The following is a 22,440-nucleotide window of genomic DNA, read 5'->3' as shown; positions in this document are numbered from 1 at the left end:
GGGTCCCGGGCTCTTACCACCGGATCACTTGCCTTCCCCTCGAGTCTAGTCGAAGGAGGCGAAGTCCGACTGACTGGACTGCCGATCTGACTGAGCAATGATTGCTGCATTGGACCGCTCGGCCAGGTGTTAGGATGCTCATCCGTTCGGCGGTATCTTGTCCATGCCTTGTGTTTTCTTGGCATCCATGTCCGATGCTCTCCCCTATTACCCATCACGTGCGCTGCGCACGGTAAGGGGAGTTCATTAAATGCGGCCAGTATCCTGCTGACACGTGGCGATCGTGCGTTTGTCAGCGTATGGCGGTGACGTCACTTCCGATAGAACAGCCGTCGTTTGAAATGAACGGCTGGATGACGACCTTGATATCGGTGACCTGAATCGGACGGTGGAAATTGATGGCGGTCGCCCATATAAAGCTTTCGACCCCTGCTCTTCGCCGCATTTCGACCTCCTCGTTTCCAGACATCCCGCTGCTCCTCCTTTCGCCGGCGACCCTGCGTTTCGGCTTTCCGGCGACCCTACAGCTTCTTCAGACCATCTTCCTTGCTCGTAAGACCCTTTTTCTCGCTCCCAACGTTTTCTTCTTTCTGTTAATCGTTTCCTTCAGTCGGTTTCCACCCATTCCTTGCTTGAACCTTCCCCTTTTGTCCCGCATTCTTGTCTTTCGACCATGACTAGCACCTCGTAGTCTACCGGCGGTGCTCCGGGTCTATGGTACTCGACCATGGAAAGCCGTTTTGACGAGGAGGACGCGTTGCGTCTCGCTCGGACTTACGACATTCCTTCCGACCACCAAATAATATTAGCCACACCGGCTGATCGGCCTCATGAACCGCCGATCGGCACAGTTCTTTTTTTTCGAGACCAATTTCTGGCCGGACTACGCTTCCCACCCCATAAATTTTTCCTGCAAGTCTGCAATTACTTCCGCATTCCGCTCGGCCAGGTAGTTCCCAACTCTATTAGGCTGCTGAGCGGAGTAATAGTTTTGTTCAAATTGAACGGCATCCCCTTAGACCCAAAAATCTTCCACTACTTCTACTATCCCAAGCAGGCCGAGTGGGGAACTTTTGTTTTTCAATCTAGGATAGGTTTCGTCCTCTTCGATGGCATGCCGAGCTCCAATAAACATTGGAAGGAGCACTTTTTCTATATACGTTTTCCCGAGCGGCCAACTTTTCGTACCAAGTGGCAGACGGCGATGCCAGCGCAGCCGGAGCTTGGCAAATTTAGAGGCGACGCGGCCTACCTTCATGCAGCCGAACGGCTGGTTGGTCAGCGTTATCATATTGACAAGCTGCTCCTTCCGGGAGTAATGCACATATTTGGCTTGTCCTCTACCACAGCCGATCTGCCCTGCAGTATGAGTAAGTTCCCTTATCTGCCCGTTTGTTTTGTTCTAACTGATTTATTTTTTGCTTCTGCAGCTGAAGTCATGTGGCGCGCCAAGGCGATTGAGAAGCTCAAGTTGAAAGCCGCTCAGATTGAGGCGGTGACAAACAAAGAGGTCGCCGAGCGGGGCCTTGGTCTAGTTGATCCGACCGACGAAGCAAGTGAGGGGACTCAGAATGCCCCTGAAGCCGTAGCAGCTACTACCTCCCACGAGGAGGCAGCGGGTGACACAGAACCTCCTACCCAAGCTGAGGTGGAGGGCCGTTCGGCCGACGATGTTCCGCTAGTCACTCGGAAGCGCCGCCGCCCGGAATCTGCGTCTGCCTCCACTCCACTTGATGAGCCACAGCCCGAGCGGGGCGCGGATGCTCCGATGTTGTCCGGGACGGTTTCCCTCGAGAGTACTCCGACCCCACATGGCTCTCCGAGGGCCAGCTCTGAGGTGCCCCCATCCAGCCCTTCTAGAACTCTGCGCCGTATCAGGCGTTTGGGCGACCTTCCCTCCTCGTCCACCGGTAAGGCCGATGCCTCTCAGAGCGAGCCGAGCGGCTCGAATTTAATTAAGATCGTTCTGCGCCTCCCCTCAGAGGAATACATGGCTGCTGCTGATCGGCCAGTGGTCCCCGAGCAGCAGATCACCTTGACGGGCCCCCTTGTAAAAGCTTGGGAGGACGCTCGGCGTCGCATAAAAGCGATGACTCCTGGGCAGCTCGGCGACAGCAACCTCGAATAGGCCACCGGGGTATGCTCTCCTTCTTTATTCGTGTAGTTGAATTAAGTTTTTAACCTATTCACCTTTGCTCGTAGAACTGGGTGGAGTAGATTGCCATTAGCAATCGGTTGGCCGAGCTGGAGGACGAACTGAGAAAACTTAAAGCCGCCGGGGACAACCAACAATCGACGGCCGCTCTGGAGAAGGCCAAAAAATCACTGGAAGCCGAATGGAAAAGGGCTTCCGATCTGGCGAGCAAGGTCGTTCGGCTTGAGGCGATGATCAAGCAACGAGATAAGGAGATCAAGACGGCGACCACCCGGAAGCTCCAGGCCATCGATGATATGGACCGGATGAAGGTGGAGATCCGAGGGCTGGAGCAACGCATCAAGGATCTGGATGTTCTGCTGGCTACCGAGAAGGAGAGCAGCTCGGCCGATCTCCAAAGATTTGATGGAGACTTGAAGGATCTCCAAGCCGCCAGCGACGCTGCCCACGCCGCGCTCAAAGAATATCAAGAGGGGGAGTCGGCCCGTTCTGACGAAGTGAGGAAGGCGTATCTCCGCTCGGAAGATTTCGGAGAGAAGTTTACCGATAAGATATCCCTCACTTTCGAAGAAGCAATCAAGGCGGCGGTGGATTACCTGAAGACCAAGGGCCACCTGCCCGCCGAGCTGGCCATCCCCCCCGAGGACCTCGCGACCGTGATGGGCGTCATCCCCGACACTCTTTTTGACTTTGACGCGTGATAAGCGTTTTTTTTCTGTGTATGAACTTTTTTGTATTCCAGCCGTTCGACCCAACTTTTTTGGTTCACCCAATGTATAATAGATAATCTTTTCTGTTCCTTCAACCTCTATTTTGGCAAGAAATTTTTCACTCGTCACGACTGAAGTGTTCTTTAAAACTCTTCCGCTCGGCACCACGCTCGGCACTACGCTCTACCAGACAAGTCGATTGTTTTTAATGTCTTTTATCATGTGACTGAGCAGCCGCTCGGCGTTTATACTCTAATATCTTTTAACATCTACTGACCAACTTTTGCTCTGTGCCTTACCCCCAAAGGGGTTTTCCGTACACATTTGATAAGCGAGCCGCTCAGCCGTATGTTGGTCTTAACGACCAGGCTGTCGTTGATCGTATCATGTGAATGGCTATCCGCTCGGACGTTTATAGACGCCGGCTCGTCTCTCGATATTTAACGTCGGAGCTCGACGGTCTTCCGCTCGGACGTTTATAGACGCCGGCTCGTCTCTCGATATTTAACGTCGGAGCTCGACGGTCTTCCGCTCGGGCGTTTATAGACGTCGGCTCGTCTCTCGATATTTAACGTCGGAGCTCGACGGTCTTCCGCTTAGACGTTTATAGACGCCGGCTCGTCTCTCGATATTTAATGTCGGAGCTCGACGGTCTTCCGCTCGGGCGTTTATAGACGCCGCCAATCGGAGCGTGGAGCGGTCGACGGTATCGAATCGCGTACCTCGGACACTTGCCATATTTTATTGCTCTTCCGCTCGGACGTTTATAGACGCCGGCTCGTCTCTCGATATTTAACGTCGGAGCTCGACGGTCTTCCGCTCGGACGTTTATAGACGCCGGCTCGTCTCTCGATATTTAACGTCGGAGCTCGACGGTCTTCAAGGTTAATTTTGACGCTGCCGATCGGCGAATCCATTGGCCATCCTTTGCATTAATTTTGCTTCCTGCATTACAAGGACATGGGCGACTAACATATACAAAAATGATTTACATTCGTGCACCTTTCACCCCGCTCGATAAGGCTGGAGATGATTCGCACTCCACGGTCGATCCAGCTGCCGCCCGTCTTCATCCTCCAAATAATATGCTCCCGATCGGAGCTTCTCAATAACCTTGAAGGGGCCCGCCCAGGGAGCTTCTAACTTGCCGACATCGCCGACCTGGAATGATCTGGGGATTACACGGCGGTTGTAATTTTGCTTCATCCGCTGCCGGTACGCCATCAGCCGAACGGACGCCTTGGCTCGCTCCTCGTCGACCAAATCCAGCTCCATGTTCCTCCGTTCGGCGTTGCCATCATCATAACTCTGAATCCGGACGGACTCGACGCCGACTTCAACCGGAATAACTGGCTCGCCACCATACACCAAATGGAATGGTGTGACGCCTGTCCCTTCCTTCGGAGTCGTCCGGATGGCCCACAAGACGCCCGGCACTTCATCTGGCCAACTTCCTCCCAAATGGTCGAGCTGAGCGCGCAGAATACGAAGAATTTCCCGATTGGCTACTTCGGCTTGACCGTTGCTTTGGGGATAAGCCACGGACGTGAAGTGTTGCTCGATGCCGTAGCTCTTGCACCAATCCTCCAGCACCTTCCCTGTGAATTGCCGTCCGTTGTCAGAAATCAGTCGGCGAGGGATGCCGAACTGACAAATGATGTGTTGCCATATGAACTTTTTGACCATTTGTTCGGTTATCCTGGCTAGCGGCTCGGCCTCCACCCACTTGGAAAAATAATCTACCGCCACTAGTAGAAATTTCCGCTGTCCGGTCGCCATAGGAAATGGACTAACGATATCCATTCCCCACTGGTCGAACGGACACGAGACTGTAGATGCCTTCATTTCCTCTGCCGGTCGGTGGTTGAAGTTATGGTACTTCTGGCATGAAAGGCACGTTGACACGGTCCGAGCTGCGTCTGTTTGTAAAGTCGGCCAAAAGTACCCGGCCAGGGGGATCTTCTTGGCCAACGATCGTCCGCCCGGATGCCCTCCGCACGATCCTTGATGTACTTCTTGGAGGATGTAAGCCGAGTCCTCCGAGCTCACGCATTTCAACAACGGGCGTGAGAAAGCCTTTTTGTAAAGCTAATCGCCGATGAGTGTGAACCGACCGGCTCTTCTCCTTAGCAGCTGGGCTTCATACTCATTGGATGGTGTGGCGCCCGAGCGGAGGAACTCTATGATGGGTATTCTCCAGTCGCTCGGAATCGTGAGACCTGCCATCCAGTCGACATGCGCCACCAACAATACTTTTTCAATTGGCTGCTGAATGTCGATCGGCGTTATTGAGCTCGCGAGCTTGGCTAACTCATCGGCCGCTTGATTTTCTGCTCTGGGTATCTTCTGAACAATAACTTCTCTAAAATCGGCTTTGAGCTTTTCGAAGGCTTCAGCGTAGAGCTTGAGTCGAGCATTATTAATTTCGAAGGTACCCGAGAGCTGTTGAGCGGCCAACTGCGAATCCGAATGAAGCGTTACCCGACCGGCTCCGACATGCTGGGCAGCCTGCAAGCCAGCTATGAGGGCCTCATATTCTGCTTCATTGTTGGTAGCTTTATAATCCAGCCGGACGGATAAGTGCATCTTTTCTTCTTGAGGGGAGAGCAACAATATTCCAATCCCGCTTCCGAGCCGAGTGGACGACCCATCCATATATATTCTCCACATAGCTTCCGGCTCCGGCCTTTGCACCTCGGTCACGAAATCGGCCAAGGATTGCGCTTTGATCGCCGAGCGGGGCTGGTATTGGATGTCGAACTCACTTAATTCCGTCGTCCATTTGATGAGCCGTCCGGATGCCTCTGGATTTAGTAGGACACGTCCGAGCGGGCTATTGGTTTTGACAATGATCGTATGCGCCAGGAAGTATGGACGAAGGCGCCGAGCGGCCAGGACCAAAGCGAAAGCCAGCTTCTCGAGCCCAGTGTAGCGAGATTCAGCATCTTTTAAAATGTGACTAAGGAAATATACAGGCTCTTCTCCGCTCGACCTCACTAAAGCTGAGCCGATTGCATGCTCAGTTGAAGACAAGTACATATGAAGTGGCTCACCCGCAGTCGGCTTGGCTAATATCGGGAGAGAGTTCAGAAATGCCTTCAAATCTTCGAACGTCTGGTCGCATTCTTCGTCCCAGTAAAATTTTGTAGCTTTGCGTAAGATCTTGAAAAAAGGAAGGCTCCGGTCGACGGTTTTGGAGATGAACCTGGACAGAGCGGTGATCCGACCGGTCAAACGCTGCACTTCCTTTGTATTTCTTGGAGGCGGCATATCTTGTAGAGCTTTCACCTTGCTGGGATTTGCTTTGATTCCCCGCTCGGTCACTATGTACCCCAGAAAGCGCTCTCCTTTTGCTTCGAACAGGCACTTCTGGGGATTTAGCTTGACTCCATATTTACGCAGCGTTCGGAAGGTTTCCTCCATGTCTTTGAAGAGATCGGCCGCTCGACCGGACTTAATGAGAATGTCGTCCATATAAACTTCTAGATTCCGCCCGATCTGCTCTCTGAATACTTTATTCATCAAGCGCTGATATGTGGCCCCCGCATTCTTCAATCCGAACGGCATTACATTATAGCAATAAGTGTCGTCGGTCGTCACGAAGCTAACCTTTTCTTGATCTTCATGGGCGAGCGACACTTGGTGATAGCCCTGGTAGGCGTCGAGCATACAGATTAATTCGCAGCCGGCCGTAGAGTCCACCAGCTGATCTATCCGGGGTAGAGGATAAAAATCTTTCGGGCAAGCTTTGTTGAGATCCCGAAAATCAATGCACACTCTCCACTTGTTGCCTGGCTTGGAGACTAACACTACGTTAGCCAGCCAGCTTGGGAACTGCACCTCGCGTATATGGCCGGCTTTCAAAAGCTTTTCCACCTCCGCCCGGATGATGGCATTCTGCTCGGCGCTGAAGTCCCTTTTTCTTTGCTTCACTGGCCGAGCGTCCGGTCGGACATGCAACTCGTGCTGCGCTATGCTCGGCGAAATTCCGGGCAGCTCATGTGTCAACTAGATGAAGACATCGTGATTTCTTCGGAGGCATTGGATCAGCTCATCTTTCTGTTTCTCCTCCAGATCGGACGCAATAAAAGTCGTGGCATCCGATCGGGTTGGGTGAATCTGCACTTCCTCTTTTTCTTCATAAATTAAAGAGGGTGGCTTTTCGGTGATGGCGTTTACCTCAATCCGGGGCGCCTTCCGAGCGGAATTGGCTTCTGCTCGGACCATCTCGATGTAGCATCGCCGAGCTGCTAGCTGATCTCCCCGTACTTCTCCCACTTTGTCCTCCACGGGGAACTTGATCTTCTGATAGAAGGTTGAGACGACCGCTCGGAATTCGCTGAGCGCCGGTCGTCCTAAAATGACATTGTAGGACGAGGGAGAGTCGACTACCACGAAGTTTGTTGTCCTTGTCCTCCTGAGCGGCTCTTCTCCCAGCGAGGTAGCCAGCCGGATCTGTCCGACCGGCTGAACTTCGTTACCCGTAAAACCATAGAGCGGATTTGTCATGAGTAACAGCTCGGCTCGATCAATTTGCAGTTGATCGAACGCCTTCTTGAATATGATGTTGACTGAGCTCCCTGTGTCAACAAATACGTGGTGAATAGTGTAATTAGCTATTACCGATTTGATGAGCAGAGCATCGTCATGGGGTACTTCAACTCCTTCCAAGTCCCCGGGCCCGAAACTAATTTCGGGTCCTTCCGCTCGTTCTTGGCTACAGCCGACCGCATGAATCTGGAGCTGCCGGACGCTCGCCTTTCTAGCTCGGTTGGATTCTCCTCCGGTCGGCCCGCCAGCAATAACGTTGATCTCGTCTCAGGAAGTATTGCTTCTATTTTCCTCTTCCCGAGCGGATAGTCGAGACCGTTCTCTGGACGCTCGGCGATTCTCCTTCCTTGGGGAATGATGCCGATCGGGAGTCTGTTGCTGTGGCCTATCAGCTCGCGTCCGATCGGCGTCATGAGTTCTCCATTGCCTGTCGACTGAGGGAGACCGTCGTCCGGCATTCCGGGGCGCAGGATGAGCCACGAAGGGAAGACTTCGATAATCCCTTGTGTTGTGCGTATCCGTCCGGTGGAAGGAGCAAAACATCGGGGTCCATTTCTTTTTTGGCTTGGGCCGGGCGGCGGCTACATCTTGCACGTGGGACCTGGCATGGGGGGATCGGATTACTTCGGCCCTTGGTCCTCTGGGCGGCTGATGAGTTCCGCTCGGCTGGAGGAGCCCGCTCGGTTGGAGTTTCTTTTTTCCTAGCCGCTTGTGCCTCTTCCACGTTGATGTATTCGTTCGCCCGGTGTAGCATGTGATCATAGTCTCGGGGCGGCTTTCGGATGAGCGACCGGAAGAAATCCCCATCTACCAGGCCTTGTGTGAAGGCATTCATCATGGTTTCCGAGGTGGCCGTTGGAATGTCCATCGCCACTTGGTTGAACCGCTGGATGTAAGCTCGAAGCGATTCACGGGCTTCTTGCTTGATGGCGAACAGGCTCACGCTCGTTTTCTGGTAGCGTCGACTGCTCGCAAAATGGTGGAGGAAGGCCGTTCGGAAATCTTTGAAGTTCGTGATGGATCCGTCCGGCAATCTCCGAAACCACCGTTGAGCCGATCCTGAGAGAGTGGTAAGAAAAACTCGGCACTTTACTCCATCTGTGTATTGATGGAGAGTAGCTGTGTTATCGAACTTACCCAGATGATCATCTGGGTCGGTTGTCCCATTGTACTCGCCGATCGTCGGAGGCGCGTAGTGCTTTGGCAGAGGGTCTCGTAGAATAGCTTCTGAAAATTGGCGATTGATCCGCTCGGGCGATGCGTCCGCTCGGGGGGCTTTCCCCTTTCTGTCATCTCGCCTAGGCATTTCCTCCGAAGAAGATCCCCTATCCCTATGAGCTGGTACGGCTTCAGGGGTGCGGAATAGGGCTCGATGAAATGCAACGGTGGTCGGTGGTGCTTCCGCTCGACCATCAGACGCCGATGTTGCTTGCTGCTCAGGCCGCTCGGCTGTGACTTTTTGTTTTTGCTCCACGAGCTTGGCGGCCCTTATCTCGATCAAAGCGTCAAGTTCCTCGTTCGATAGCGTCACCACGTGTTGTCGTCCAGCCTCGTCCATGGCTGCCGATCGGACGCAAGAGCGTTCCCACAGACGGCGTCAAATTGATCCTGTCCGAATCGCCGAACCAAAGGACGCTGGGCACGTGGCGCACTCCTAGTCGATGGTGTAGGCCTCCGTCTGGTCGCACGAATCTCCGGCGAACCTGCACAGAAGTCGGGCCGGGAAGGGGTTCCCGGCGGCGACCCTCCGACGCTCAAGTCAGGTAAGCGAGTGGTGGAAAAAGTGGCTCCAAAGCTTGTAGAATGCGTACCTCCGGCGAAGTAAGAGACTCTTTATATAGAGCGGTGAAAGAACTAATGCACGTCCACCGAGGCGCATACGTGTCCGCAGCCCATACCTCGGTATGTACCTGTCAGAGAGCTTACCTGACACCATACTGCTACAGTTCAATCACGTCTTCGATGGGACAACAGAACACCTTGTTGTCAGACTTAGAATATGGCCTAGCCATAGGACTTGATGGCTGTCAGAAGATGTTCCTATCCTTCACCCACCGCCCGGCCGGGACGTCCGTCCGGTCGGCCGGTGCGAAGAGCGTCGTCCGTACGACCTTAATTCCCTGCGCCAGCCGGCCGACACGCCAATTATATCCTGCCTTCTCTTAGGCCTTCCGCTCGGTCATTATTTACTATTTCATTGAGCGTCGGAACCCTGACCCCTGTCAGGGCGTCTTTCACTATCAGACGTTTACGGGCAGGCCGATCGGCCTGCCCTTTTTTCATGCGTCCGGTCGGCTCACCCTTCTTCGACGGACCACCTGGCCCTTTGACCTCCACGTGGCGTTGACCCCTCGTTAGGGGGTCCCGGGCTCTTACCACCGGATCAACATATATTTTAAATATAAATAGACACAAATGAGTACTTTTGTGGGATGAAAAGTACTATTTTTATTTTAAAATTATAATAAAGAAAGATAATAAATTGACATAAAACTTAGCTTATATGTGTTTCTCAACCCGCGGGCTGACCCGCGCGGGTCGCGGGCCTAGGCGAGCCAGCCCATGGCAGGCTTGGGTTGATAAATATCCAACCCAATCCGTTTAAATTGTTTGGCGGGGTGAGCCAACCCGACGGGCCCAACTCAAATTGACGGCTCTAGCTGAGAGAATGTACTCTAGGTAAATCTTAGGTTTAAGGTTTACCAGTCAACTGGAAAGAGAACCGAATATTTCTGTTCTCTCAATCAAAGTAGACTAGTCGACTGGTACCGAATCATTGGGATTATAACTGTCGAATTTCATAGAGGACTAATCAACTGGTGGTGTGACCAGTTGACCGGTAATGGTAGAAACAACTTGGCTGTTTTCCCCAAGTTCTATATAATAGACCTTGGTGTGACTGGCTTGGGTGACAACAATATGAGTGGTTAAACTTTATTAGAGTCTCCAAAGCTCTCTTGGTGATCAAGAGTGTGTATTCAAGTGTTTGTGACGAGGTTTCTCCATTGACTAAAACTTTGAGCTAGTTGGAGCTTTTCGGAGAATCATCCATCGACGGATTGAAATCGTTCACCTTACGAATACCCATGGAGTAGGAGTAAGCTATCTCCGAACCATGTAAACGAACGTGTTAGTTTGTTCTTCTTGTTTTTATTGTCTTTAGGTTAGCTTTTTATTTGCTTGTTTGTATTTCCACTGCGTTAACAAGTATATGAAGGGATCGAAGTAGGTGAGTGACTATTCATCCTCTCTAGCCGGTCATCAAGGTCCCAACAATTACTACATGATATTGCATTACCAATGCCTCTTCCATTTGGGCTTAAGAAATCTTGAAGCATAACAGCCTGACAATGTCAAGTTTTACTTTGGAGATTTCTTTTCAAAATCTATATAAAGAGGAACCGAGGTAAGAGAAAGGGATGATTATATCTTCTTGTTAGAGGAGGTGACTATTTTCCAAACTTTAATTCTTTAGCACCATTTTCTACTTTCTTCTTCTTGTTATTGTCTTCTTTACTCTTCTCGAATGGAGAATTGACTTGAGCATCGGAGGAGTTGTACCGGTGAGCCGACCCAAACTCTAATCCACGTTACATCTTAGAATGTTTGGATTTGGGACCGATGGGAGACCATCAGAGCATCATTGGAGGTTTGGGAGAGGAGGAGCCTGACCGATTGAAAAAGACACCATCAACTATGTTATCTACTGAGAAAAAAGTAATTGAGAAAGTTGATTATACAAACTTAATCAATACTTTCACTTCTAAAACTGCGATGTAAATTATATTCAAGTAACTATATACTGATTCGGAATATGAATTTAATATCTTATTTGGATCGTCTTGACTTTATTAATATTTACTTATGACATATTATTTTAATGATATCTTTTATCTATATTTTATATGAATTTCAAATTTTGAGGACGTCATTTTTAATATCACCTTGGGCTTTAAAATCATAAGTCTGACATTGATACCACTGCGATGCTATATTTCAAAGAATAACACTATAGTGATACAGTATTTGAAAGAAAAGTAAAGAAAAGTATCACTATGATACTTATTTTAAAGTTTATATATTATCAAAATAATATTGATTTTAAAAAAATAGTGCTAGACTAATGCTGTTGTTTGAAATCAAGTATTAAAGTTATTAAAATTCACCATGGCAGTAGTTTACTAGAGGAATAAAATGAACTACAAATGCATCATTTAAGAAATTTTAAATATTAAGTGCACCATCAACTATCTATCTATTTCTTACGAGAATGTAAATTTTATAGTCAACTTAGAAAAAAGAATGACATGACAACAAAAAATTAGAAAAGTTCACGCAAGTATTTTGATTATCTAAAGCGGTCTTTTAAGAAATCTAAAAATATGCGTAGTACAATGCAATTGCACATGGATTCGGCCCCCTTAGGCCATGGACACTTTGCTGAACCAGTCCTACTTTCATCTTGACCAAAACGACCTCTCCGTTTGTGTCCTCCGTCGCATTCATTCCATACCCAAGAAACAAAGGGCATTATGGTCTTTTAAATCAAAACCTGCTCCCTGGCGCCGCCCTGGTCTACAAAAAAAATTGAATCGCGCGCGCCGCGGGAGGGATCCGGATCCCACGCGGACCGTCCGATTTGATTTCAAATTCCCCCGCGCCACAACGCCAGAAACCCTCCTCTCTCTTTTTCCCCCTTCCAATTTCTAACGGTCGCCGCCTCATTCGCCCGTCTTAAACCGGTACCTTCCCCCTCCTCATCAATTTCCGGATCTCCATCGTCCATGTCGTCCTCATGCCCTTCGCATCTGGTAGACGCTTCCGGCGTGCGGCACCACGCCTACAGCAGGAAGCAGAAGTCCCTCGGCCTTCTCTGCACCAAGTAAGTCGCGATCTTCGATCTCACCTTTTTTGTTTGCCCTTTGTTTACGTTGTGCTCGGGGTTGCGCCTGATTCGACTAGATCTGTACGTGTTTTGAAGCTTCGTGAGCTTGTATAACCGTGAAAGCATCGAATCGATCAGCCTCGATGATGCGGCTCGGAGGCTTGGCGTCGAGAGGCGGCGGATCTACGACATCGTCAACATCCTAGCGAAAGTGGGGGTGAGATCTAGATCATTTTCCGCTAATTGTTTTTTATTATTATATTTTTTTTGATAAAAAATAAGAAAGGACTGAGTTTTTATGGACGGGAAAAACTGGAGAACTATGTCTTTTTAATCACTTTGTTCCGTGTGGTCTGCGTAGCTTCTCTCGAAAAATGGCAAAAATGCCTGCTCTTGGATCGGATTTTCTGGGATTCCGAAAGCACTGGAGAGATTGGAGGTTTGGATTTCTCAGATCTGCAATTTTTAGGTTATTTGTGTGGCATATTGGGAGATGAACTATTTTAATATTTTGATTTGGTACAGGAGGAAGCTCGCAGAGGAATTTCTTGTCATAAAGGCATTTATGCAAAAGTAAGAATTTGTCTCTCTTTCTTTGTCACTGGTAAAATCTACTTATGTTCATCAACTATCTTAAGCTTACCTTTTGAAGTTTGTCAAACCTTTTTTTGTTGCTTAGGATGATTCGGACGATGAAAGTCTGGACCAGTATGTAGACGATGGAGATGAGAGACTAAGTCAAACTGTCAGCACTACATTGTCGGCTGCTCCCTTTGACAAAAAAATATCTGGTCTCTTTTTGTATATATGTTGCATTTCTTAAAGTTTGTTTCACTGTACATCAATTCTACGGGGATTAAGCTTTATTATTAAATTGATGCAACAGCAAAAGTTAATAGAAGAGCGAAATCATTAGGGACACTGACGGAGAATTTCATTAAGTTGTTTCTGACCTCAGATGTATGCATCTTGATTCTCCTCTACATGAGATTTTAGCATCTTTCAAATTTCTTATTTTTACTGTTACTAACTATGCTAGAGTTCTCGTGAAGGGCGATACAATTTCACTTGATGCTGCTGCAAGGCTGCTTCTTGGTGCTACAACTGATGCATCATACATGAGAAGTATCTGTCTATCCTCACTTCTCTTGTTCTTCAATTAAGAGTTGTTTTCCCTCCTTTTTCTCAAAAATGTCCATTTGGTCTTACTGTCTTAAATACACTGATGCAGCTAAGGTCCGGCGGCTCTATGACATTGCAAATGTATTATCTTCTATATTTCTCATTGAGAAGGTATTTTTTTTTTGAGTTATCATACACCAAGTTAAAAATCAAAGATAAAAAAGAGATGGTTGTGCTTAATGCATCCTCTTTCAATTTTGTGATTTGGGACATAGACACAACTCGAAGCAAGGAAGCCGGCTTTCCGCTGGTTGGGTGCAAAGGGTAAGATGGAGCCAAGTGATGCAGTAACTGTTGCTATTTCACCTAGTCCAAAGAAGTTGAACAAAAGGACATTTGGGACAGAGCTCACTAACGTGGGCTTGAAGAGGAATAAGCTGAATTCTGCAGAGGGTAAGAAACCAATGGACGTTAAGATGAGAAGTGAGAATCTGCAAGAGCACAGTTTTATTCCACAGCAGCAATCTGCATCCAAGAATGGATATTCCTTTGGCCCTTTCCATCCAGTTGGTGTGATGAAACAGACTGCTAATTCTGAGGTAAAGTCTGGGAAAGGAATTCAACAATGGGAGAACTTGGCTGCCTCCTTCCGACCAATGTATCAAAATCAAGGTTCGATTCTTTTCGCTATCTAGCATGCATGCCAATATATTATTTTAAAAGTAAATAGAAGATGCAAAATTTTAGTTTTAGTTTTCTTTTCCTCCTGCAATTTATTCTTTTTTATGTCGTTCTGGTTATGCTTTTGATCTTTTGAAGAAAAAAAGAATTGCTCCTGCAACTTCTGTTATTCTGGCAAGAGTGATGATGCATCAAAATTTCTTGCTATGGAATCAACTTATCTGTTACTAAACAATTTTTTCTAGCTCTTTTATCTCGTCCCATATGATGATGCTATACCATCTTGTAACAAGGATTACATTACTCGGATTGGTAAAAAGCCACACGTGGACTATAGCAAACTTGCTTGTCACATCTCTAATAGGTCTCCATGTTCATTAGCCTGGAATGTTCTCAGTCTTCATACCACTTTGATGGTCTCTTTTATTTAGCGTGGAGTAAGCCTTTGCCGTATGATATTTGCCAATTATGCGGTTAGCACAAGAATAATATATATAGTGTAATCCCTATAGTATAAGCATATTTACAACGTAAGGATACATCTTGCTGAGTATTCTATATATTGAATTCAGATCTATAAACAAGTATCCATATAATTCTACATCCCTCAAATTGTAGGAAAAGTGAAATATAATTGCGGAGTACAAACCTTGAATGTTATACGATAAAACATCATAATCTTCAAGTTGTGTTTGTATTATTATTTTTTTCAAGTCAGATAAATTAATTAATGTTATTTCTCCATTGAATATATAAAATTGTCTTAGTAATATTTCTAACGAATATTTTTATTAAATATACTTTTATTTTCTTTGATTTCCATCCACTCTTAAATACTTTTACCATCATTGATTCAACTCTTTTATTTACAAAATCTATAGGTTGCTTTTTGAATAAGTTCATATTACTCTTATCTATTTTTTATTTTATTTTATCCTATATTAAGGCTATAAATAATTTTTCTTATACCACATTTTCTTTTATTTCCTCTCTTGCACTCACGTCGCACATCCATCTTTACACTTTTATTTTCACTAGATTAACATTTTTGAAGGTAATTTTCTAATAGTTTGCTACATTGACATATTGAAGTATGGTGGGTTGTATTTTAATCTAAGAGACAATCAACATATGATTCTACTCATTCTTTTGCCTACTTTTTATTTTATTAATAATATATTTAACAATATATCTTTTTATTGAATAATTATTCCAAGTTATTTAAAACCCCTTTTAGGAATTTGATGTTCTTCCATCTTAGTTATTATCTTTTTTTAATAATTATTATGGAATTTACATTTTTTGTATATATATATTGGTGCTACTATCTCATTATCTTCAATTTCTAGAGTTTATCTTCCCAACTTGCAATGCTTTAAATTTATTGTAATTACATTATCATCAATCAATACATTTTTGGTTACTAACAAAGGGGAAAAAAGGAAGAAAAATACCCATTGAAATAAACCACTGATTTTCATAATGTAGATTCATTTAGCCAGCAAACTAAGTACTCTTATCATGTATCTTATTCCTTAGACATACCACATGTAAACCAAATTAAGCTTTGATACTTGCTAATCTTGTTGTCAGTTGGATCAATTGCTACTCATTAAGGATCCATTGCACGACTGGTTTGGTCTGCCATTAATCCAAGTATAAACCGTTGAGGATTTTCTGAGCTTATTGGCAACAGTTCCATATCAAAAAAAGAAAAGTCCTTTTTGAATAACAAATGCAAGGAGCCGGCCTTTGTAAGACAACAATACTCATTAAACTGTTCAAATAACATCTGATTAATCATGTGCTTTTCTTCATGTAGCATTGAGTGAACTTTTCTCACATTACTTGGAGGCTTGGGATTCTTGGTATGCTGAAGCCACCAAAGGGAGGAATGTGCAACAGCAATTCAATAAGCTTGTCAAGAAGGAACTCTTGTAGACAAATATGATGCTGGGTCTTCCTTGTCATGAAATAAACTGGATGGGTCTGGTTCGGATCCTATGCATTTTTCTTCATGCGTGATTCAACAAACCTATACATCCGTTAGATATGAACAATCTGTATTGGTTGATTCATGCCAGCCAGTGATTCTACTTAGTCCATTTCCATCAGAGCAGTCTCTTTATGCTTCATTAGGATCTTTCCACATTTGTGAGTAGTTAGTCCTGAAGGATCATATTGAATTTTCAATATATGTTATGTACCATGATATGAAAATCCTTTTTATACAGAAATGTGTTCCTATTCCATAATTGCTCTTTGACACAACAAACAGCCAGTTGTTTGCCTTGTCTTGCCCATCAGAATTTTTATGAAATGAAGTTTCTTGTTCATTGTGTGAGAATATTCTATACTAATTGTCTCATTCAGTTGAAATAGAGTAACTGTGAATTCACTCCTGTCATTTATGTTTGAAGTTCTAGGAATAATTTCTATGTAATTAAAAACACCTCTTATAAGAAATATGGTCTTTTTTGGCCTATTCAAGTATTTATTTTCAGATTATTAATATCAATAGGTTGATTTGTGCTGGTTGGTTGAATGAAGCAGAGCATGAGGATTTTTTTTTTTAAAAAAATATTAAATAATTATAGATTATAAAATTAAAATTATCATTGTTTTTTTTTATTTAAAAAAATTATGGATGAAAAAGTATGCCAGGGCCGGTCACGGCCTGGGGGCCCAGCATTCCTCGTTGTTCAAAGCCCGGCCTATTTGTGATCGTCTCTCCGCTGCCTCCGTTCGATATTTCCGCACCGAGGGTTTACCTGGCTGCTCCGCCTCCTCTTCCTCCTCGTCGCCTTTTTGATCTCCGTCGTCACTTTCTTCTTCCGCCGCCTTCCGGTCTCGCATCGCTCTCTCCCGCCCTCTTCATCGATCCGGGAGAGAAGCCTTGGGCAGAGCAGGCAAGAACCTTTTCCGGCCATGGCATATCTAAGCATGGGCGAGGCACACCGCCGCATCACGGACTACCTTTCTAGGTTCTGTGATGCCGTTTCGTCCCAGGATGCCGCTACCCTCTCCGCCCTCCTCGCCATCTCCTCCAACTTCGCGTCCCTCCAGGCTCCTGCAGACGCCCTCAATGTCTTCCAGGTTCTTATGAAACTCAGACTTCTCTCTTCTTTTTCCTCTTAACTATTTTATCCTTTTTTACCAACTATGCTGCGATTCTTTCTCAGGATTCAAATCAGTTGGTGAACCAGGTGGAGAGGTACGCCCAGTTTGCAGAAATTCTTTCCCCCCTTCTCCGGTGCCTCCAAAGTTACCGACTTGGCCGATATTCCGACGCCTATGTTGCCTTTGAGAAGGCTGCAAAGTACTACTCTATTTGTTCTTTCGTCTCTGGATTTTGTTGGTAATGTGAAAAATCTAGTCCTATCGGTGTTCGTTGAGAGCTGAATGTTGTGGTTTCTCAGTGCTTTCTTACAGGAGTTTCGAAATTGGGAGACTGCGTGGGCTATGGAAGCTGTGTATATTTTGGCTCTTGAAATTCGGTTGCTTGCAGAGAAGGTATGCCATTGTACCAGAAGAAGGATTTGATATTTTTTTTGTATGTTCTTCTGGAATTAATTCAAATGTGGACTTTACTTATCAATGTTCTTTACATTTTAAAGGCTGATAGAGAGCTCTCTTCAAGTGGGAAAAATACAGAGAAGTTGCAGGGAGCTGGATCATTCTTGATGAAAATCTTCGGGGCTTTGGCGGTATGACTTTGTCAATTTTGTTATCTTAAATTTGGTATTTAATACTGTTCAGGTGTTTTTTTTTTTTAAATTTGGTTGAGACCATCATCAGAGTACATGATATGGTTCACCTCTTTTATGACACAAGGAGTTAAGACATACTAGAGAACAAGTTCGGTATAAAAATCAAATAGGTTTAGGGCAAGGAAAGCCCATGCAGACTGAATAGTATATAACCTCCTGTAAACACAACTTTTTTATGGTAGACATTGTTTTGGGTTGAGAGGGTGCCTCTAGGGGATCTCGAACCTAAGTTTGTCTTCACATCTGCGTTCTGCATCCATTGGGCTCGAATCTAACATGGGTGTCAAATATCTCAAATTTTCATGGACTGACCTTGTTGTTTTGACCATTATTTACAATCTTTGAATCATTGTTCAAAGTAATTTCATAAAGATTTTAGTAACAGCCTTAAATTTCAGATCAAATCAGACAAATGCATCTGCACAAAGGATAAGATGCTTGTAACATCTGTAACTAAGGCTCTATAAGTTGAATATGTAATCAAAGACATGGACTGTCGGCCCTGGGATTCCATCTGCACATGTCCTGAACTTTTAGGAAAGTGTTGTTTTTTAATTTGCTGAGGCAAGTTATTGTCCATATTTGAACAAGGAGCAGAATTGTTGGTGGAAATTTCTGAGCTTTGACAGTTCAAAAGAAGTACTTATAGACCCACTTTTGCAGTTATTTCATCTACAATTTTGTTGTCGTCCACTCTAGTGATGTTGACAGTTTTGGCAAATTCCAAATAGCACATATTTATTTCAGTTTCTTTAACCAGCTGTCTGAGTATAACCAGCTGTTGGAGTTATAGTAGCAGACATACTTCAACAGTGGATAGATATCCCATGAAATGCAGGTTAAACTCTTGCCTCCACTATGATGCCAACCAATCAGCATGTTTTGGCTTCTATACACAAGCCACTTTCCAGAGTGAATTCAAAATAGAGAAAATCTTTTGGTTTAGGGTTTTCCAGAAATATTTTTATCCACTAATCTGAAACTGGTAGGCATTAAAATTTATGCTATTAATTTCTCTGCTGCGTAGTTATGGAGGCCTAGCTTATTCCCTTTTCATGTGCCCAAAATTCCATCACAGATTGGATTACACCCCAATTCTCCAAAAAAAAAAAGATGTTTGAGAAGAACTATGGAAATCTATTGCATATTAACCGATTGTCATTTATTATTTCTTGAGCATTAGCATTTCATCAGAATGGTTTTCTTATAATCTCACTATATTCATTGGAGTTCAGTAGATAGAGGTAAGTTTTTTGCTTTCTGCATATATTTATTTGGTGCTGCCCCTTTTTTTGTCAGAGTTTTTGTAACTAGATACATTGCATCTTCTATTAGTCCGGTTTGCTTGCCTATCATCTTGTAGTTTTTTAATATATTCAATTCACGTTGTAACATGTATTTGATATGCAAAAGTACAGTTGTAATATGAGAGTGCATATTTTCGTTTCCCCTTCATATGCTTCCACATGTACTGCAGTTTATTAAACTGTTTGAACTTTTGGGAAATCATTGCAGGGTAAAGGTCCCAAACGTGTTGGTGCCTTATATGTTGCCTGCCAACTTTTCAAAGTCTATTTCAAGGTCAATACCTTTCTGAAGAAGTTGGATATTTTTTTGGGTCATATATTTATTTTACATTTGATTTTAACCACCGTTTTATTATAAACATGATAAATTGTTATAATTCCAGCTTGGCACTGTGCATCTCTGTCGTAGTGTGATCAGAAGTATTGAAACAGCTCGATTATTCGACTTAGATGAATTTCCAGTTAAAGATAAGGTTAATATTGAAAATTTATATATGCTTATGCACATGCATGGTTCAACTATTTCTGAACTTCACCTGTACATTGGATAGGTCACTTACATGTATTACACTGGACGTCTGGAAGTATACAATGAGAATTTCACTGTTGTAAGTATTTCTATGAAATAAACTTTTCTCTGCTGATAAATGTTAAAATTTCATTTTCCTTTATTTCTTTTGGATTTAATTTATTCAAATTGACGCTTAGTATGGAGATGTTAATATCATTATCACCTGCTGATATGAATGCTGGCAGCACAATTAGAATGGCATTAAGTGACAGACTCAAAGTAAATCTTTCAGTTACACCATTTCCTAATTCTTTTTGTCCTAAAATATAAACTGATTATGTGACAATGACTACACATTCATTATGAAAGAAAAATACACCATTCTAATATTAAAGAATCAAGATACTTCTCCATGTAGTTCTAACGGGCACCCTAGCTTTAACAGGGTCTGCTCATGCCCAGCATAACTTCGAGATATTGTCAAATGTTTATTGAGTTAAGTTATTAAGAAACAACCAATTTATATACTTATCCTTGGTACCCCCCTCTCCATCTGTAGGTTAGTAGACTTCTCTTGATTGACACAAACACAGTACATGAAATGATAAGATAATATCGGTTGACAGAGGTAAGATTTGAATTCCAGATTTCTTGCTCTAATACTATGTTAATGGTTGGAGTAGTGCCCATTCTAGGATCTTGCCCAAATGACTAGTTAATGGAGAGGGGACACCCTTATGTCATAATATACCACTGCACTTATTCACATGGGACTATTAGGCCACTGCATCCTAGCTTCAACAGTAATGAACAAGCAGCTATCTGTATTCATGGAAGTTTTAAAGGAAAACATGTCAGGAATTTGTTTATCAGTGTGATAGAGCAGACTCATCACAAGCTAATTTCTTCATTTCTTATCATTGTGATAGAGCAGGCTGATCAAAAGCTAACTTATGCCTTGATGCATTGCTCTCCTAACAAAGAAGCTAACAAAAGGTAAAATTAATTCTTCTATGGTTCCTAGCCAGTGATAATTTTTCTATTTTCTTATTTAAACATCTTTCATGATAGATCTTTCTAATTTGTCGATTTACTATAGGATGATTCTGAAGTATCTCATTCCTGTGAAGCTTTCAATTGGCATTTTGCCTAAACAGTGGCTTCTTGAGAAATACAATCTTATGGAGGTTAAGTTCCTTATCTCCTAATAATAGTTCCTCATTGTCAGGTTTCTTAAGATTGTATAACTTGAAAGCTAAACATTTTATGCCCTCCTCTCTTATCCTTTCAGTATATGTACTCTAGCTTAAATACTTATTTTCTAAATGCTTTTGAAATTTCTATCTAATGCTAACCTCACCAAGGCTTAGTTTACTTGGTTGGAAAAATAGGAGCAAGAGAGGGGGAGGGGGAGGAAGAGGAAAGTCACAAAATCTAGTACATTGTTGTGTTATTTTCCTCCCTTTCCTCACTCTTATCTAATGAGCTGAAATAGGTTTTATTTCTTCTCCAAGAAGTCTTTTTGGGCGATATTGAGGACGTTAGAACTCTCAAAAATCTCACCTGTACAAAATTCCAAATAATCTTTTTTCCTTCCTGTTTTAAATCGATTGATTATTGAAGCTAATGAACCTCTACTGGTACCTGTGTGGACCTTGATAAAGAAGTATCCAAGTCCTAGCAACTTCAAAACTTCAGCAGGATCTAAACTGTCACAACTTTGTCTATTTATTTATTCACCTTGTCATAGAAGTTATTTTTTCTTAGCTTAACTTTGATACTGGGCGAGAATAACACTTTTATTGTGAACAGAATTCTAATCAGACTCAAACTAAATACTTTAAACGAAAGCATATCAGGATCAATGCATAATGCAGTACTTTTATTAATATTATCTTTTTACAATGTTCTTATGTTCTTGTTTGTAATACACTTTGATTGCTTATTTTATGCATTTGGAGTATCTCATTCTTTTTCATATATGAATTTGAAATTTCTGCAGTATAATGAAGTAGTTAAAGCACTTAAAACAGGTGATCTAAGATTGCTCCGACGAGCCCTCCGGGAGCATGAGGACAGGTATTTTTCAGTTGTCTCCCCATTATTTTCGCAAACAACCATTGGAATTTCACTTTTGATGCTTTTCAACCCTCAGATTCTTACGATCTGGTGTATATCTTGTTTTGGAGAAACTGGAGCTCCAGGTTTATCAAAGATTGATGAAGAAAATGTAAAGTTTCTCTAGATAAGTTTAAATTTTCAACTACTTAAAAGCATCATCATTTTTTCCCCTTTCTACAGTTATGTGCTTCAGAAACAAAAAGACCCCAGTAAGGCACACCAATTGAAGATAGAAACCGCAGTAAAAGCTTTGAACTGGCTTGGAATGGACATGGACATGGATGAGGTATACTCCGATCGCCGTCCTCCTCTGTATCACATCGTTTGCCTTTCATGACAATTCTGCTTCCATTTTTATTTCTCCAATGAGATGATTCTCCCATCGACTGTAGGCCGAATGCATAATGGCTATTCTGATTTTTAAGAATCTCACCAAGGGTTACATTTCTCACAAGAACAAAGTGGTGGTCCTCAGCAAGCAAGATCCATTCCCCAAATTGAACGGCAAACCAGTGAGCTCGTAGCTAATCTTCTACTCTGTAAATTTATGTAATCCCATCATATTCTGAGAGATCGGATTTTTTTTTCTAAAAATGTTGTAGAATTTCATTATCGCTAAAGTGCTTT

General features: G+C 43.9%; 2 protein-coding genes across 3 annotated transcripts; both read left to right on the top strand.

Moving 5' to 3' along the window:
- Positions 1 to 12,112: 12,112 nt before the first annotated feature.
- On the top strand, positions 12,113 to 16,440 carry LOC121997109 (E2F transcription factor-like E2FE). 2 transcript variants are annotated; one of them, XR_006116222.1, is made up of 11 exons: positions 12,113 to 12,298; positions 12,398 to 12,518; positions 12,663 to 12,740; positions 12,827 to 12,874; positions 12,981 to 13,092; positions 13,188 to 13,261; positions 13,354 to 13,426; positions 13,533 to 13,594; positions 13,699 to 14,095; positions 15,698 to 15,858; positions 15,927 to 16,069. XR_006116222.1 is itself a non-coding variant. In XM_042551358.1 (10 exons), exons 1-10 carry the CDS (start codon positions 12,201 to 12,203, stop codon positions 16,043 to 16,045), a joined length of 1,182 nt encoding a protein of 393 aa, XP_042407292.1. In that variant the 5' UTR covers positions 12,113 to 12,200; the 3' UTR covers positions 16,046 to 16,440. The 2 variants fall into 2 exon arrangements, 1 of the variants encoding a protein (XP_042407292.1); XM_042551358.1 differs by lacking the exon at positions 15,698 to 15,858 and having other exon boundaries at positions 15,927 to 16,440.
- Positions 16,441 to 16,838: 398 nt separating this feature from the next.
- On the top strand, positions 16,839 to 22,391 carry LOC121997108 (enhanced ethylene response protein 5-like). Its single transcript, XM_042551357.1, has 13 exons — positions 16,839 to 17,200; positions 17,287 to 17,423; positions 17,524 to 17,617; positions 17,722 to 17,811; positions 19,390 to 19,455; positions 19,565 to 19,654; positions 19,733 to 19,789; positions 20,627 to 20,688; positions 20,792 to 20,879; positions 21,695 to 21,771; positions 21,848 to 21,922; positions 21,994 to 22,099; positions 22,206 to 22,391. The coding sequence occupies exons 1-13, from the start codon at positions 17,033 to 17,035 to the stop codon at positions 22,335 to 22,337; spliced, it is 1,242 nt and encodes a 413-aa protein (XP_042407291.1). The 5' UTR covers positions 16,839 to 17,032; the 3' UTR covers positions 22,338 to 22,391.
- The last annotated feature ends 49 nt before the right edge of the window (positions 22,392 to 22,440 follow it).

This window comes from Zingiber officinale, chromosome 6A (assembly GCF_018446385.1).
Source record: "Zingiber officinale cultivar Zhangliang chromosome 6A, Zo_v1.1, whole genome shotgun sequence".
NCBI lineage: Eukaryota > Viridiplantae > Streptophyta > Magnoliopsida > Zingiberales > Zingiberaceae > Zingiber > Zingiber officinale.
The sequence above is the reverse complement of the archived record's forward strand: the minus strand, read 5'-3'. Positions and strand labels throughout refer to the sequence as shown.